General features: G+C 40.4%; 1 protein-coding gene across 3 annotated transcripts in view; it reads right to left on the bottom strand.

The window, feature by feature from the left end:
- Positions 1-19,609, bottom strand: part of LOC118370236 (inactive dipeptidyl peptidase 10-like) — a 65,336-nt gene that overhangs the window by 19,104 nt on the left and 26,623 nt on the right. For 2 of the 3 annotated variants that reach the window (XM_035755154.2, XM_035755156.2), the window contains exons 2-5: positions 12,026-12,140; positions 11,646-11,741; positions 7,315-7,409; positions 646-720 (exon numbers count right to left, since the gene is read on the bottom strand). In XM_035755154.2, the coding sequence (XP_035611047.1) occupies positions 646-720; positions 7,315-7,409; positions 11,646-11,741; positions 12,026-12,140 (381 nt within the window). Of the gene's footprint in view, positions 1-645; positions 721-7,314; positions 7,410-11,645; positions 11,742-12,025; positions 12,141-19,249; positions 19,492-19,609 lie in introns of those variants that run through there. The other variant, XM_035755155.2, reaches the window with a different exon arrangement.

The following is a 19,609-nucleotide window of genomic DNA, read 5'->3' as shown; positions in this document are numbered from 1 at the left end:
ACACACACACACACCTCACTCCCATTCTTGGCTTCCATGGCAACCCCCATGGGAACCTTTCCCCAATAGAATATTTCTCCCACGGGAACAACACCTGTTGGCATTCTCACAAACAATTGCAACATTGGTTCAATAATATATAGAACTTTTCTAGCAGCTCTGGTATATAAAGCTTATTTGAGGCCTTGCTCACAATTCCTTCCGTGGCAGCACAATGACCAGACGATATACTGTATATGAGGCTCTTGATCATATCTTTGATCATGACACTGATGAGGAGGAGAGAGGCCAGGAAAATGACAGTGAAGTAGTCTGTGATAAATAGCACAATGTGTTTCATCTGAGTATTTGTTATAGTCAAAATAATCCACACATTATGCTTTTTTTAAACTCAAAAACGAGTTGTATGAGCTCGGGTCAATGAGGCCTACAGGCCATAAATAGCAAACAGAAGTTCAAAACTTGTAATGTTCACAATAACTTAAGTTGATCAAAAAGATCTAACACAACATTAGGTGATAATATACATATATTATTATGGATTGCTAATCAGCTATAATGGGGCGGTCATTTTGGACCGGGAACACAGAATGAATGAACATGAAACGAACACAACAGGAAGGTTAACGACTATTCATATCCTACCTGTTTCACTTCGTAAGCAAATAGCACATATTTCATGTCTGGAGAGAGAGAATATTTGGCAACTTTGAAAGACACCTAGGACAAGGGAAAGACAGAAGTCACTAATAAAACATCTAAAGGTTAACACATATTGTACATAGATCTAGGAAGTATCTGGTACATAGATCTAGGACATATCTTGTACATAGATCTAGGACATATCTTGTACATAGATCTAGGACGTATCTTGTACATAGATCTAGGAAGTATCTTGTACATAGATCTAGGAAGTATCTTGTACATAGATCTAGGAAGTATCTTGTACATAGATCTAGGACATATCTTGTACATAGATCTAGGACATATCTTGTACATAGATCTAGGACGTATCTTGTACATAGATCTAGGACGTATCTTGTACATAGATCTAGGACGTATCTTGTACATAGATCTAGGACGTATCTTGTACATAGATCTAGGAAGTATCTTGTACATAGATCTAGGACGTATCTTGTACATAGATCTAGGAAGTATCTTGTACATAGATCTAGGAAGAATATTGTACATAGATCTAGGAAGTATCTTGTCCATAGATCTAGGACGTATCTTGTACATAGATCTAGGAAGTATCTTGTACATAGATCTAGGAAGAATCTTGTGCATAGATCTAGGACGTATCTTGTACATAGATCTAGGAAGTATCTTGTGCACATAGTACATTTGGAAAGTATCCAGACCCCTTGACTTTTTCCACATTTTGCTATGTTACAGCTTTATTTGAAAATGTATTTCAAAAATGATTTCCCCTCATTAATCTGCACACAATACCCCATAAGCAAAAACAGTTTTTTGTAAAAAAACAACAACAATTTATCACAGTTACATAGTATTCAGACCCTTTACCGAGTACTTTGCTGAAGCACCTTTGGCAGTGATTACAGCCTTCTTGGGCATAACGCTACAAGCTTGACACACCTGTATTTGGGGAGTATATTCAATTTTTCTCTGCAGATCCTCTCAAGCTCTGTATGGTTGGATGGGGAGAGTTGCTGCACAGCTATTGTCACGTCTCTCCAGACATGATTGATCGGGTTCAAGTCTGGGCTCTGGCTGGGCCACTCAAAGACATTTAGAGACTTGTCCCGAAGCCACTCCTGCATTGTCTTGGCTGTGTGCTTAAAATTGATGTCCTGTTGGAAAGGGAACCTTCACTCCAGTCTGAGGTCCTGAGCGCTATGGAGCAGGTTTTCATCAAGGATCTCTCTGTACTTTGCTTCGTTCATCTTTCCATTGATCCTGACTAGTCTTGATGCTGCCACCCCCATGATTCAATGTAGGGATGGTGCCAGTTTTCCTCCAGGTGTGATGCTTGGCATTCAAGCCAAAGAGTTCAGTCTTGGTTTCATCAGACCAGAGAATCTTGTTTCTCGTGGTCTGCGAGTCATTTAGGTGCCTTTTGGCAAATTCCAAGCTGGCTGTCATGTTCCTTATACTGAGGAGTTTCTTCCGTCTGGCCACCCTACCATAAAGGCCTGATTGGTGGAGTGCAGAAGAGATGGTTGTCCTTCTGGAAGGTTCTCCCATCTCCTCAGAGGAACTCTGGAGATCTGTCAGAGTGACCATCGGGTCTCCTCTCTGACCAAGGCCCTTCTCCCCCCGATTGCATCTCAGTTTGGCCGGGAGGCCAGCTCTAGGAAGAGTCTTGGTGGTTCCAAACTTCTTCCATTTAAGAATGATGAAGCCCACTGTGTTCTTGGGGACCTTCGACGCTGCAGACATTTTTTGGTACTCTTCCTCAAGTCTGTGCCTCGACACAGTCCTGTCTCAAAGCTCTATGGACAATTCCTTCGACCTCATGGCTTGGTTTTTGCTCTGACATGCACGGTCAACTGTGGGTGCTTATATAGATAGATGTGTGCCTTTCCAAATTATGTCCAATCAACTAAATGTACCACAGGTGGACTCCAATCAAGTTGTAGAAACATGGAAACAGGATGCACCTGAGCTCAATTTCAAGTCTCAAAGCAAAGGTTCTGTAAATAAGGTATTTCTGTTTTAAATGTTTAATACATCCCCCCCAAGGCTATAACGTAACATAATGTGGAAAAATGGAGGGGATCTGAATAATTGCCGAATGCACTGTAGATCTCAGAAATAATTCAGATGATGGTAAACCAATACACAGCCTGTATACTGTACCATGCTATTACAATCACAGGCATATAACCTTTCCACCCAAAATTGTAGCTAGCATGTCTAAACATTAATCAGGGATTAATGGTGCCCTGCTTTCCGCCCAGTTAGATTATTAAGTGGCAAAAAGCAAGCCTGCCAATGACAGTCAAAAGCCGCTTAGCCTTATGCAACACATAACACATGACCTGTCAGATCAGTCTTTTTTTTAAAACGATTATATCATTTTTTCTCAAACAATAACAACCATACATAAACAAAAGACAATAAACAGACAGACATACATTTCATCAAACATCAATGACATCACACCGGCTCAGACCTACGTTCCCACCGCAATGTCTCACAACCACACATCCCCTCATCCTTTATCCCCTGGAACTGTCCTGTGCTTGTAGCAGTCTTTGCCATATTTTTCTCCGTAGCCCACACCTTTTCAATATTTAAATTGATTTATCACAATGCTACAGGAAGCAAATAATGACAATGTGCTCAGCTTTGATATTTCTATGCAATATGGTACTGTGTTATGAATGCTGATGGGTAAATATTGTACTGTGTTATGAATGCTTATGGATCAATATGGTACTGTGTTATGAATGCTGATAGATCGATATTGTACTGTGTTATGAATGCTGATGGGTCAATATGGTATTGTGTTATGAATGCTGATGGGTCAATATGGTACTGTGTTATGAATGCTGATGGGTCAATATGGTACTGTGTTATGAATGCTGATGGGTCAATATGGTACTGTGTTATGAATGCTGATAGAACAATATAGTAATGTGTTATGAATGCTGATGGGTCAATATGGTACTGTGTTATGAATGCTGATGGGTAAATATAGTACTTTGTTATGAATGCTGATGGATCAATATGGTACTGTATTATGAATGCTGATAGATAAATATAGTACTGTGTTATGAATGCTTATGGATCAATATGGTACTGTGTTATGAATGCTGATGGGTCAATATGGTACTGTGTTATGAATGCTTATGGATCAATATGGTAGTGTGTTATGAATGATGATGGGCCAATGTGGTACTGTGTTATGAATGCTTATGGAACAATATGGTACTGTGTTATGAATGCTGATAGATCAATATAGTACTGTGGTATGAATGTTGATGGGCCAATATGGTACTGTGTTATGAATGCTGATGGGTCAATATGGTACTGTGTTATGAATGCTGGTGGGTCAATATGGTACTGTGTTATGAATGCTGATGGGTCAATATGGTACTGTGTTATGAACGCTTATGGATCAATATAGTACTGTGTTATGAATGCTGATAGATCAATATGGTACTGTGTTATGAATGCTGATGGGTCAATATGGTACTGTGTTATGAATGCTGATGGGTCAATATGGTACTGTGTTATGAATGCTGATGGGTCAATATGGTACTGTGTTATGAATGCTGATGGGTCAATATGGTACTGTGTTATGAATGCTGATGGGTCAATATGGTACTGTGCTATGAATGCTGATAGAACAATATAGTAATGTGTTATGAATGCTGATGGGTCAATATAGTACTTTGTTATGAATGCTGATAGATCAATATAGTACTGTGTTATGAATGCTTATGGATCAATATGGTACTGTGTTATGAATGCTGATGGGTAAATATGGTACTGTGTTATGAATGCTTATGGATCAATATGGTAGTGTGTTATGAATGCTGATGGGTCAATGTGGTACTGTGTTATGAATGCTGATAGATCAATATAGTACTGTGTTATGAACGCTTATGGATCAATATAGTACTGTGTTATGAATGCTTATGGATCAATATGGTACTGTGTTGTGAATGCTGATAGATCAATATGGTACTGTGTTATGAATGCTGATGGGTAAATATAGTACTGTGTTATGAATGCTGATGGGTAAATATTGTACTGTGTTATGAATGCTTATGGATCAATATGGTACTGTGTTATGAATGCTGATAGATCAATATTGTACTGTGTTATGAATGCTGATGGGTCAATATGGTACAGTGTTATGAATGCTGATGGGTCAATATGGTACTGTGTTATGAATGCTGATGGGTCAATATGGTACTGTGTTATGAATGCTGATGGGTCAATATGGTACTGTGTTATGAATGCTGATAGAACAATATAGTAATGTGTTATGAATGCTGATGGGTCAATATGGTACTGTGTTATGAATGCTGATGGGTAAATATAGTACTTTGTTATGAATGCTGATGGATCAATATGGTACTGTATTATGAATGCTGATAGATCAATATAGTACTGTGTTATGAATGCTGATCGGTCAATGTGGTAGTGTGTTAGGAATGCTTATGGAACAATATGGTACTGTGTTATGAATGCTGATAGATCAATATAGTACTGTGTTATGAATGTTGATGGGTCAATATGGTACTGTGTTATGAATGCTGATGGGTCAATATGGTACTGTGTTATGAATGCTGATGGGTTAATATGGTACTGTGTTATGAACGCTTATGGATCAATATAGTACTGTGTTATGAATGCTGATGGGTCAATATGGTACTGTGTTATGAATGCTGATGGGTAAATATAGTACTGTGTTGTGAATGCTGATAGATGAATATGGTACTGTGTTATGAATGCTGATGGGTCAATATAGTACTGTGTTATGAATGCTGATGGGTCAATATGGTACTGTGTTATGAATGCTGATGGGTCAATATGGTACTGTGTTATGAATGCTGATGGGTCAATATGGTACTGTGTTATGAATGCTGATGGGTCAATATAGTACTGTGTTATGAATGCTGATTATGAATGCTTATGGATCAATATGGTACTGTGTTGTGAATGCTGATAGATCAATATGGTACTGTGTTATGAATGCTGATGGGTCAATATGGTACTGTGTTATGAATGCTGATGGGTCAATATGGTACTGTGTTATGAATGCTGATGGGTCAATATAGTACTGTGTTATGAATGCTGATAGATCAATATAGTACTGTGTTATGAACGCTTATGGATCAATATAGTACTGTGTTATGAATGCTTATGGATCAATATGGTACTGTGTTATGAATGCTGATGGGTCAATATGGTACTGTGTTATGAATGCTGATGGGTAAATATTGTACTGTGTTATGAATGTTGATGGGTCAATATAGTACTGTGTTATGAATGCTGATCAATCAATATGGTACTGTGTTATGAATGCTGATTGGTCAATATGGTACTGTGTTATGAATGTTGATGGGTCAATATGGTACTGTGTTATGAATGTTGATGGGTCAATATGGTACTGTGTTATGAATGCTGATAGATCAATATTGTACTGTGTTATGAATGCTGATGGGTAAATATGGTACTGTATTATGAATGCTGATAGATCAATATGGTACTGTGTTATGAATGCTGATGGGTCAATATGGTACTGTGTTATGAATGCTGATAGATCAATATGGTACTGTGTTATGAATGCTGATGGGTCAATATGGTACTGTGTTATGAATGTTGATGGGTCAATATGGTACTGTGTTATGAATGCTGATGGGTCAATATGGTACTGTGTTATGAATGCTGATAGATCAATATTGTACTGTGTTATGAATGCTGATGGGTAAATATGGTACTGTGTTATGAATGTTGATGGGTCAATATGGTACTGTGTTATGAATGCTGATAGATCAATATTGTACTGTGTTATGAATGCTGATGGGTAAATATGGTACTGTATTATGAATGCTGATAGATCAATATGGTACTGTGTTATGAATGCTGATGGGTAAATATGGTACTGTATTATGAATGCTGATAGATCAATATGGTACTGTGTTATGAATGCTGATGGGTCAATATGGTACTGTGTTATGAATGCTGATAGATCAATATTGTACTGTGTTATGAATGCTGATGGGTCAATATGGTACTGTGTTATGAATGCTGATGGGTAAATATGGTACTGTATTATGAATGCTGATAGATCAATATTGTACTGTGTTATGAATGCTGATGGGTAAATATGGTACTGTATTATGAATGCTGATAGATCAATATGGTACTGTGTTATGAATGCTGATGGGTAAATATGGTACTGTATTATGAATGCTGATAGATCAATATGGTACTGTGTTATGAATGCTGATGGGTAAATATTGTACTGTGTTATGAATGTTGATGGGTCAATATAGTACTGTGTTATGAATGCTGATCAATCAATATGGTACTGTGTTATGAATGCTGATTGGTCAATATGGTACTGTGTTATAAATGCTGATGGGTCAATATGGTACTGTGTTATGAATGTTGATGGGTCAATATGGTACTGTGTTATGAATGCTGATAGATCAATATTGTACTGTGTTATGAATGCTGATGGGTCAATATGGTACTGTGTTATGAATGCTGATAGATCAATATTGTACTGTGTTATGAATGCTGATGGGTAAATATGGTACTGTGTTATGAATGTTGATGGGTCAATTGAGGTTAGAGAGGGGGACCCAATGGTGGCAAGCTACTTACAAACGTGCTATTTCTCAGGATCATTTCTGTTTCGTTTAAAGCAAAGTTGAACTTGATGACGTGGCCGTCTCGGTTCCTGTACAAAACTTCTGAATCTGTAAAAGGATACAGGAAAATGTTCCTTGATAACCACATTTTAGATAATATGAAAAAAATAGGCCTACACATTCTGACATTGTATAACCACTTATCAATATCCATTTCAGACCCCAAAGAGAGGGAGAAGGCATTTAATTTTCCAGCAGTTCATTTTAAGAGTGCCTCTCATCTCTCATCATTTCTACTGAGCAAAACCTTTTTGACCTGCAGCCAGCCAGCCAGCCACATTATTGCAATGGCTTCATTTTGTTCTGCATTACAAATCTCACTATCTATCTTTAGGAAGATGGCTCAATTCACAGTTGTTGGCCTCGGACAGTTCCTCTGAGTAAAAATGTGATCTTAAATGCAGCTACGTAACTGGTATGCTAAATAATGCAGAACGAGCGTAAAACGGTTGGTATGCATTGTATTATGTTATATATTATAGAACTGAATTCCTCAAATAATAAAAAATAACAATGGAAAATGTAATTCAAATCTACAAAGCCACCTAGCCATGCCCAAATGTGCGAAATGACTAGGAGCGTTACAATGTTAGCTTACTGCTTGTTAAAACGTTACAATATTAGCTTACTGCTTGTAAATACACCTTTGTGATTTCACACAAAACATCTCACAAAAACATGCCAAAGCATTCATTATTTTGGAGGGGCAGTTCCTCAGATTGTTCCTAAAACCTGGAGGATGTACATGTCGAAGTGATCCGTTGTGAGGTTGATGGAGAGGAGTAGGAAGTCACATGCTTCACTGGTCCAACATAATTGGAATATTTGTATGACACCTCAACTCATACTTTTGACATGATAATGAAGGGAGACTATGATGATATTCAACCAACTATGGTGGATGTGTAACCAGGCCGGTGCAGTACAGCTTGACTGGCTCAGTACTGTGAAAAGGGTAGCCTACTACAGGGCTTCCCAAAGTCGGTCCTGGGGCCCTCCATGGGGTGCACGTTTTGGTTCTTGCCCTCGCACTACACAGCTGATTCAAATAATCAAAGCTTCATGATGAGTTGGCGATTTGAATCAGCTGTGTAGTGCTAGGGCAATGACCTAAATGTGACCCAGGGAGGGCCCCAGGACCGAGTTTGAGAAACCCTGGCCAACTATAGACCATTTAGCAAAACTTTGATTTCAGGAGAACCTGGAATAAGACAACCAACAAGCCCAGTTTGAAGCCTGTAGCCTATGTGGTGAGTCACATTATCTAGCTGGAGCTCATGTGACACTATAACCTTTAAATGGCCCATTTCGCTTAGCCACTGCAGTCTCTGCCTCGGTGACGTCATTCGCAATGTATTTTTATTCAGTTCATGAAAATCCCTCCTATGTCTACAAGGCAAAGCAATAATAATATTTAAATAGCCTTCCTCACATGACATTCAACCACTATCTATGTAGACCATAATCAGGTCAAATTAGTGTTGTGGTCCCGTGTGGCTCAGTTGATAAGAGTATGGCACAAGCAACATCATAATTATGCGTTAGATTCCTGCTGGGGACGCCCATGAGAAAATGTAGGCACTTTGGATAAAAGCGTCTGTTAAAAATACGTCTTCCAATTTGAGATACTACTACGGTATTCATAATTAATAGAAATACTGTATCAGTCACCAAAACATGGACATGACAATATATATGAATACAGAGGTGATCATGAATAAGTAATTATTACAGAGACATGTCAGTGGTTATGGAATCACATATGTTGGGATTCATGATCAAGCTGGACATGTGTACGGAGCTAATAGGGTATGACTGTGGTGATGAAGTTGATACGATGTTGAATCACTCAGGACATCCCCCAGGGGGTACCTATAATACACACTTCATATTCTATATGTATGGAGAACCACTTCATGTTCTATATGTATAGACAACCACTTCATATTCATTATGTATAGACAACCACTTCATATTCATTATGTATAGACAACCACTTCATATTCATTATGTATAGACAACCACTTCATATTCTATATGTACAGACAACCACTTCATATTCTATATGTATATAATCCAAATAAAGTCGGTTTCCCCAGTATCTTCTGCTCTCTGCATTTGACTCTGCACCCACCACTCCAGGCGATGGTGACAAACGGGGTAAACAGAGTGTGTATGGTGTTCACATTTCAGAGGCTATATTTAGTATGAACATCGTGTCGTCTTCCCTGATTAAAACACGTGTTCTGACTAATATGTTGTGTGAAAATGTAGGTTTAGTTCTCATTTACATAAGTCAAATATACAGTACATCCCACTGGCCAGAACAAACAGTGTTTATCCTTCCCCAGTCTGTTGAGAATGATACACCACGTACAATATATTCAGGAAATCGATAAATAAGGCATATAGTTTCCGTGGTTACACAAATGAATTGTATGATATTTAAATGAATTGTTGGGATGCAGGCTGTTTGGATGTTCATGTAGTGTATGCACTAGAAAATAACAAGGGCCATACTATACATATCATGATCAGCAAGAGTACGTTTACTATTACAACATTATTTACGACATGTGAAATTAACACTAATTGATACTTTTTGGTACTTATGTTAAAAAAAATGATGAACTACAACCGACAGCGTGATACACAGTTAGTCATGATCATTTCAAACAAGGTATTAAAAAAAGACAATTCCGTTAACATGTATGCGATTGTGAACACTAGTTTTCTAATGGTAATAGTCTAAACCTGAGCAGCTTTTCTAAGGGGCTGTGTCTACTTAGGAACAGTCTGATAGTGTTGTAGCAGAGCACGCTAGCAGCAGGCAGACAGGGAGCACTCACCAAGATAATCCCCCCAAATGTAATGAGGTCCTAGCAGGAACTGCCTCTGCGGCTGTGCCATGGCAGACCACTGCCTTTCACCATTACATGACTGTCTGTCTGTCTGTCTTTCTGTCTTTCTGTCTTTATGTCTGTCTTCATACCACCTGTTAGCTTGGCTCTAATCTCACCAATATTTATCACTATAACGTAATGTCCGCTAACATGAGAGGTGGTGATGAAATCACTGGTCATTATATTTCTCACAGCGTTTCATGGGGGGAGTAGCGAAGTTTTATTGCTGTGTCCTACAGATGGAGAAAAACGTCAGCGTGAGCGGACGAGGGGGCGGACGATATGGCTTGATCCATCACGGAAGGCGTTGTGGAAAACGACGGGAGGCCCATAAGAGTTAATGCAGTCCATCAGGTCAACACAGTGTGCGAGAAGGCATCACACTCCAATCCCCATAATGAGAATCAACAGGCGACTGAAAAAGTAATTTGTATTTGCTACCCTTGGATGGGAAAGCTCTCCGCAGGCTTCCAGGCCTCAATTTCATACGCAGGCTGGAAGAGATTCTGCTCGCTGTGGCCAAGAGGAGCGAAGAAGAACCATACCAGCTCAAACAACAGAACAGACACCAGCGCTGCCACCCAAAACGATTCTCTCACACTATTATGAAACCTGCTAGGTTTTGGAGAAAGGGGTGTTGTTCTGGATACGGGGTGGGAGATTTGACCTGAGAGTATATCCCAGAGAGGCTCCCAGTGATGGCTTGAGATAGAGTCAACCCTGTTTTGGCAAACCGGACAGAATAGGGGCATGACTGGGAGGCCATCTGTTTTACTGAGACTGGTCAGGAGGTGTTGCTCCCATGCCATGCTAAAACTCTCAGCTGTCATTATAGCTCAAGATTAGATGAAGGCTTGCAGGAATACTCACATGCTTGAGATGAGAGGTTCAGAATGCTCTGCTTGTGAGTGAAACAAAGTTTAAAATGTATAACAACAAACAAACAAAAATCTATGACTTAATCGTTTTTGATAAGTACTTTGGATTCTAGGATCATGTCAAGAGAATAGAATCTCTGTCACCCTCATCCACCTATCAGATAGACTGTAGCCGAATAGCTTCCAAAAACTAGCCAACCTGGCCACACCCTTTCTCTTATAATGGTAGCCTCCTGGGCAGACCCTTTCTCTTATAATTCTAGCCTTCTGGCCACACCCTTTCTCTTATAATAGTAGCCTACTGGGCAGACCCGTTCTCTTATAATAGTAGCCTCCATACCCTTGGGGGCACTGCTGAGGGCTTATACATTTTTGCTTTTGGGGATGCTTTTAAATGAAATCCAACCTTTGCATGTGAGTCTCAATCAGATTGAGAGTATAAGGATCCGTCTGAAGGCTTCGTTAGAACAGGAATGTTGGGCGGTTACCCTGGAAGTACTTACCACTTATCCACCTGGCCTCAGGATCGTGCACCGAGAACTCTGGCTTGAACAGGTCCAGCACAGTAAGTCTGGAGTTAGCCGCACCAGGAAGTTCCACTGCAAATAGGATATCAGTGTTAGGCCAGTTATCAAAATACGGATACTACAGCCTGATAAGGATAGAATCACACAGGAAAAGAATTGATATTCATACACACATAACAACACTCAATATTACACTGATCATAAAACTGTTTTGAAAAATTCAGGGCTCTGACTATATAACCTGACCAGGAAAAATTCTGGTTCTTATATTTTGTTAGTAAGAATACAGGCCTACAGTAACTTGACCCTGCAAATAAACTCCATGAGGTCTCTTGGTCCCCTGTTGGGTACAGTACCTGGTGTGAGAACAAAGACAGACATTGTGATGAGGGAGCAAACCGCCACGATGACCAGCAGGGAGATGGCTATTCCTTTGTAGTTCCTCGATTCAGGGCTTAATTGCACAAAGTCCTGGGGGGAAATAAACACACAAAGTAAATATTGTACTGTAATGATTACTACCAGACATAAACATGTTCGGTAGTAGAGGCCCCTATGAAACATAGGGTCTCCTCTGGAATGAGTAAATATGGTGTTTTTTATCACTTGTGGATTGTCAATTAAACAGTGTTGCAAGATTCTAATTCTAAATTGTAATTAAGTGGAGTTGACGTTTGGTGTCAGCAATGGGAACCAACCCCACCACTTCCTACAACATAATCCCTAATATAATGACAGTGCCAGTCGGTTACTGCAAGCTTATGGTTTAATTAAATGGGCTCACACACTGCTGTCTATGGACATGTCTTTGCCTCAAAGCAGTAGGTGTCCACCCTTTCATAATGATCACTCTGAATATGTCCAAGTGAATAGGTGTATGTCTAGACATTTGTTGGACTGACCAGAGCTGACATGATTAGAGCTGAGAGGTGTATAGACGGGTGTTACAGTACACCACCTAGCCTTCCTTTCTCAGTTGAAAAGGGACGTAAAGGGAGGGCAGAGAGTGGTGGAAACACAAACTATTGATTGCTCTCAAGAAGCTATCTCCAGGGAGAATACTCCCTGAGACCTTCAAATGCCCCTTTCATTTCTCCTCTAAAAACACTGAGTCATAGCCACTGAGTCACAGAGTTGTATCACGGCTTGTTACATCTATTTTTGGTATGTCTATAGTCTATGCATAAATGATGTCAATTTCATCTAATGTTGGTAAGAATGCAGAATTACAACTGTACACGGTTGGTTGCATTGATTTGGGATAGAATGCAGAATTACAATTGTAAAAGCACACTGGATTTACATGGTTGGTTCACAGCCTGTAACCTATGCCCAGTTAACGTAATATGTATAACTATAAAACCAAACAGATTTATGGTAAATGCGCACATACTGTAGGTGTTTTTTCATCATTTGCTAGTTTGTCATGAGTAGGTTATACCAATTCAATAAAGAAAATATTTTGGACGGCAACATCCGGCCAATCATGTTTCCAACCTGTTCCATTTTGGAAACAAGACCATTCATCAGAACAACGCAAATAGACAACAAAGGATGACAGGCAGTCCAGCGCAAGGTAATCAACACCGTAAGTAACACCTGTCATGTGAGACACTGCTGGGCAGAAAAACAAACTAACGAGGTCATGTTCCTGCCAACTGTGGCGTTACATTAATCTTTTGATTAGCACTTAGAAACATGAGTCATGGCTCTGCGAGTCTGAACTTGTTCGTCTAGCCTACTGTGGAGAGCCTACTGTGATCTCCCAATGAACCAGTTAAGGAGAACATTGTTTTCACCAGGAGCAGTAACGTACTAGCCTGGATTTAATGTGAATTGTTCTGCTTCACTTCACAAAATGTAAATAGATACATTCAGTTTGGATGCAGGCTAGAAAGTACAACTGTAGATACAGTTAAAGTCGGATGTTTACATACACCTTAGCCAAATACATTTCAACTCAGTTTTTCACAATTCCTGACATTTAATCCTAGTAAAAATTCCCTGTTTTAGGTTAGTTAGGATCGCCACTTTATTTAAAGAATGTGAAATGTCAGAATAATAGTAGAGAGAATAATTTACTTCAGCTTTTATTTCTTTATTTCTACACTCAATTAGTATTTGGTAGCATTGCCTTTAAATTGTTTAACTTGGGTAGCCTTCCACAAGCTTCCCACAATAAGTTGGGTGAATTTTGGCCCATTCCTCCTGACAGAGCTGGTGTAACTGAATCAGGTTTGTAGGCCTCCTTGCTCGCACACGCTTTTTCAGTTCTGCCCACACATTTTTTATAGGATTGAGGTCAGGGCTTTGTGATGGCCACTCCAATACCTTGACTTTGTTGTCCTTAAGCCATTTTGCCACAACTTTGGAAGTATACTTGGGTTCATTATCCATTTGGAAGAGCCATTTGCGACCAAGCATTAACTTCTTGACTGATGTCTTGAGATGTTGCGTCAATATATCCACATAATTATCCTTGTTTATGATGCCATCTATTTTGTGAAGTGCACCAGTCCCTCCTGCAGCAAAGCACCACCACAACATGCTGCTGCCGCCCCCGTGCTTCACGTTTGGGATGGTGTTCTTTGGCTTGTAAGCCTTCCCCTTTTTCCTCCAAACATAACGATGGTCATTATGGCCAAACATTTCTATATTTGTTTCATCAGACCAGAGGACATTTCTCCAAAAAGTACAATCTTTGACCCAATGTGCAGTTGCAAACCGTAGTCTGGCTTTTGTTATGGTGGTTTTGGAGCAGTGGCTTCTTCCTTGCTGAGCGGCCTTTCAGGTTATGTTGATATAGGACTCGTTTTACTGTGGATATAGATACTTTTGTAACTGTTTCCTCCAGCATCTTCACAAGGCCCTTTGCTGTTGTTCTGGGATTGATTTGCACTTTTCGCACAAAAGTATGTTCATCTCTAGGAGACAGAGCGGTATGATGGCTGCGTGGTCCCATGGTGTTTATACTTGCATACTATTGTTTGTACAGATGAACGTGGTACCTTCAGGCATTTGGAAATTGCTCTCAAGGATGAACCAGACTTGTGGAGGTCTACAATTTATTGGCTGATTTATTTAGATTTTCCCACAATGTCAAGCAAAGAGGCACTGAATTTGAATGTAGTCCTTGAATACATTCACAGGTACACCTTCAATTGACTCAAATGATGCCAATTAGCCTATCAGAAGCTTCCAAAGCCATGACATAATTTTCTCGAATTTTCCAAGCTGTTTAAAGGCACAGTCAACTTAGTGTATGGAAACTTCTGACCCACTGGAATTGTGATACAGTGAATTATAAGTGAAATAATCTGTCTGTAAACAATTGTTGGAATAAATGACTTGTGTCATGCACAAAGTAGATGTCCTAACCGACTTGCCAAAACTATAGTTTGTTAACAAGAATTTTGTGGAGTGGTTGAAAAACGAGTTTTAATGACTCCGACCTATGTGTATGTAAACTTCCGACTTCAACTGTATACAGGCTACAGTCCTATATAATTCTGTGCTTGACGTGAGAAATCTACTGTATACAAAACCATGTTTGCACACATCATCCACTAGAATAGTGATTTTTGACAGAGCATCTTCTCAAGGCACTGGGATTTAGGAGAGCAGTGAGTTTTCTCCCTGCAGTCACTGAGTCTCATTAACTTCCTGACTATGTGCCAGCCACTACAAACAAGTGCAATTAGGGAGAGTGAGGCCTTGCCAAGTCCTTACAGAACACATCTCCCTAGCCCTCCACTCTGCTGTCAGACTCTTCTTGTTTGTGACCACAGGGCCACCTGTCACTGTCTGGCCCCTAATGATCCCTTTTATGAGTCACAATTCCAGAACAGATTATTAACGTAAAACTCTGGTCCATGATGTTAGTGTGGCTTGCTAATGCTGAGCCTGTGAAGGTAAACACACTCACACCCAGGACCAGAGCTAATATGAATATAATATTTATAGATACGTGCCAGGAAAATAGATGGGTTTGATCTCCCAAGGCCCCCTACTCAGCCTTAACTCAGTCTAACCTGTCATGAAAGTATTGAATCGAACAGGCATGTGGAGTTACCCCTGGGCCGTATACAGTACATACCCATAACTCCCTACTGGGGCAGCTTTCAGTGAATTTTGAATTATTTAGAGGTGAGCTGTTGTAGTGGTTTCATTATGAGATCTGTTGGCAGTACATTCAGCTAGCCAGCCTCACCATACATCAGAGCGGAGCTGTAGACAGGTATAGACTAGTAATGTCTCACTCTCTCCCTCTAGTTCATTGTATTCAGCCCATTGAAAAGAGGACCATGATGTGAGTGCAAAATAAGCAGCCTATAGGGAAGTCAGAGACCTGGCAGTGTGGTGCAAGGACAACAACCTCTCTCTCAATGTCAGCAAGACAAAGGAGCTGATCATGAACTACAGGAAACGGAGGGGAGAGCATGCCCCTATTTACATCGACAAGGCTGTAATGGAGTGGGTTCCTCAGTGTCCACATCACTAAGGAATTAACATGGTCCACACCCACCAACACAGTTGGGAAGAGGGCATGTCAGCTCTTTCCCCTCAGGAGGCTGAAAAGATTTGCCATCGGCCCTCAGATCTTTAAAAAGTTTTACAGCTTCGCCATTGAGAGCATCTTGACTGGCTGCATTACCGCTTGGTACGGCAAATGCAAGGCACAAGACCGCAAGGCGCTAAAGAGGGTAGTGAGTACAGCCCAGTACATCACTGGGGCCAAGCTCCCTGTCATCAGGACCCCTTTCAAAAGACTCCAGCCACTTAAGCAGTAAACTGTTCTCTCTGCTACAGCATAGCAAGCGGTACCAGTGAAGCAAGTCTGTAACCAACAGGACCTTGTACAGCTTCTACTAACCAAGCCATAAGACTGATAAAACAAATGGCTGCCCAGACTACCTGCATTGACTCTTTTTGACTCTATGCACACACACTGGACTCTACCCATACACTCACACACACTCACACTGACATCCCAACACACACATACACACACATAGCACACGCACGCATGCATACTGGCACCACACACCCACGATCACACACATGTTCACACTCACCATATGCTGCTGCTGCTACTGTCTATTATATGCATTATCCTGGTGCCTAGTCACTTTACTCCTGCCTAACTGTGTGATGGGGGGAAAAATATACAGTTACATATCAGGATATATATCGTGTCGTTTTGACCAAATCTGAGTATTATTTTTTGCTGTACCAGCACCAAAACTCCAGTATGTTTCCTTCATAGCTGGTTCTCCATCTTCTTTTTCAATTGGGAGCCAATTAGTTTTCAGCACTTCCATTTCCATGACTGATCAACACTTGTTTTCTCGTGGCTGTCTTGTCTCTCTGCGGCAGACATATGGTGAGCAATACGTTTGGAACATCAAATGGCAATAAAATCTCAATATTGATTTGCAATACATAGAATCGCAATACATATCATATCGGCACCTAAGTATCGTGATCATATCGTGAGGTCCCTGATAAATCCCAGCCCTAATAGCTACCTCTATTACCTTGTACCCCTGCACATCGACTCGGTACTGGTACTCCCATGTTACCTGTACCTGGTATTGTTATTCAGTATTCACCGCGGATTTATTCCTCTTGGCACTATGTACATTTTTCATCACATTTTGTATCATTATCTTAACTCTACATTGTTTGACAAAGGACCCGTAGTCAAGCATTTCACTGTTAGTTGCCTGTTGTTTATGAAGCATGTGACAAATAAAATATGTATTTGATTTGACAATAGGCTACCACACTTGCCCTTTTGGATGACCTCCAGCCAATGGGGTGGGGGGGCATTCTCATGTGCATCAGTTAAAATGTGCATCTAGGCCACACACTTACGAGGACGGTTCTATCACTGTCAAGAGTGTTCACACAAACAAGGTTGGTGTAGAGTGAGGAAAAGGGTGGGCATGTCACACGCACACACACGCACACACACACACACAGAGAGAGATCACACACACACAGAGGGCCAGATTTGTATTCTGCTCTTAATCCAGAGAAGATTTAGAATAAATCATGTTCCTTCCTACTGAGACTACATGTCCGTCAATAGGATTTCCGCTCTACTCACCAGCTGCCTGAGCAGTCACTGCACAGCACTGGGCTTTAAAAGTCCCAGAGTATTTGTTAAACACGTATCGGAGCTATCCTTCTACTTATCAAAGACAGATAAAGCCCAAGCAGGGTGCTGGCCAGACTCTCCTGAAACCGCCTAAAACTATGTTTGCAAACTGGAATCATTAATGAAAACCAGAGAATAAGGCCTGTAAGAACTGCAGTCCAGTGGTTTTACATGACATTGTTTGATGGTTGTAGCTATTCATTGTCCCATTGGCAATCACCCATATTAGCAAACGCATTTAATTTCAAACGTCATATTTCTCTAGTATTGGCTACTTATCATAATGAATGATATTAGTATGCTCCGTGTCGATCATTTCGGTTTATCATCCCAGCTCTAGTTCGGCCAGTAACCAAAAGGTAGCGAGTTCAAATCCCAAAGCAGACAAGGCGAAAGATCTGCCGATGTGCCCTTGAACAAGGCACTTAACCCTAATTGTTCCAGGGTCGCCGTTGATAATGGCAGACCCTGGCCATGACCCCACTCCCCAAGGGTGTCTCAGAGGGAGTTAGGCAGGGAGGATATGCAAAAAAAACGCATGTTCTATTCACACGTGTATAATGCACACTTGTACATCTGTGAAATGGGACAAATATAAGCACCCACCAAATGATTATTATTATTATTGTTATTAATAGGAATCACTTTCAAGTAATAAGATCTCACCTTGAAATAAGTGAATTGCCTCAGATAATGAGCAGTGTGTCTTGGCTTGAATCCATGAGATGTACATCCACACATAACTGAATATGGGGTTTATTAACTGAGCTTGACACATTTGTAATGAGACTAAGTATATGTGGCTCCTATACATGCATGCTATACTTCTCTGAGAGTTGGCTTAACAGCGTTCATATTGGTTTGAGCATGTGCTGAACTCGATTTTTTCTAAATGTATTTTTTATTTCACGTTTATTTAGCCAGGTAGGCTAGTTGAGAACAAGTTCTCATTTCCAACTGCGACCTGGCCAAGATAAAGCGTAGCAATTCGACACATACAACAACACAGAGTTACACATGTTCGGGACATTGTTATTGCTGTGATAAGATGAGGCAACTTCAGAAACCTATGAAACAGTTCATCTCAGCATTCATGGTGTAGTAGCCAGGGTCATGATGGAAGGATGTCAATACAAGATTCATCATTGGGAGTCAATTAATAAAAGCACCATGAATGGTTGGCTAAATCTTGATTTAAAACATCTTCAAAGTGTGCCTATCGGAAGAGATCAATACATCTCACGTCTTTTCAAACCAAACGAATCCCTTGCATTATGGCATCAGTTCTGTTTTGCATGATGACGGATCTGTTGCATCCATCACGCAGTTGACACAGACTCAACTGGAAAATAAGCACTCCATCTCTACACAAATGCAATGCCTCAATCAAAATCAGTATTAGCGTATACCATCCTACCTCCTCTCCTTCCTTTAAAGCTGTCATTGTGGAATCTTGATTTTCGGACCTCCTCGGTCAGATGGACTCGATAATGTGTGCAATGTATGCACAGACCTTTCGGGGTAGCTACGTATCAACCCAGAGAATGGCGAGGGGCTTGACACACAACACAATCGAGAAATGTTAACCCAAGTCAAGTAGGGGGCATCACGATTTCAAGAAATCTACTGGCGCTCGCATTTCAAAGAAGCATATATGAAGAAAAGGTACCCCCCCCCCCTCCCCCTCCCCCTCCCCAGTGTATCAAATATCCCCTATCTCTTTCAAGCAGAGGAAAGCACGCAATATCCTGGGAAAGAAAGTATGCGGGGTGTTTGT

The sequence above is a fragment of the Oncorhynchus keta genome, chromosome 37 (genome assembly GCF_023373465.1).
Source record: "Oncorhynchus keta strain PuntledgeMale-10-30-2019 chromosome 37, Oket_V2, whole genome shotgun sequence".
NCBI classification, from domain to species: domain Eukaryota; kingdom Metazoa; phylum Chordata; class Actinopteri; order Salmoniformes; family Salmonidae; genus Oncorhynchus; species Oncorhynchus keta.
Note: the sequence above shows the minus strand (reverse complement) of the source record. Positions and strands in the feature narration are given on the sequence as shown.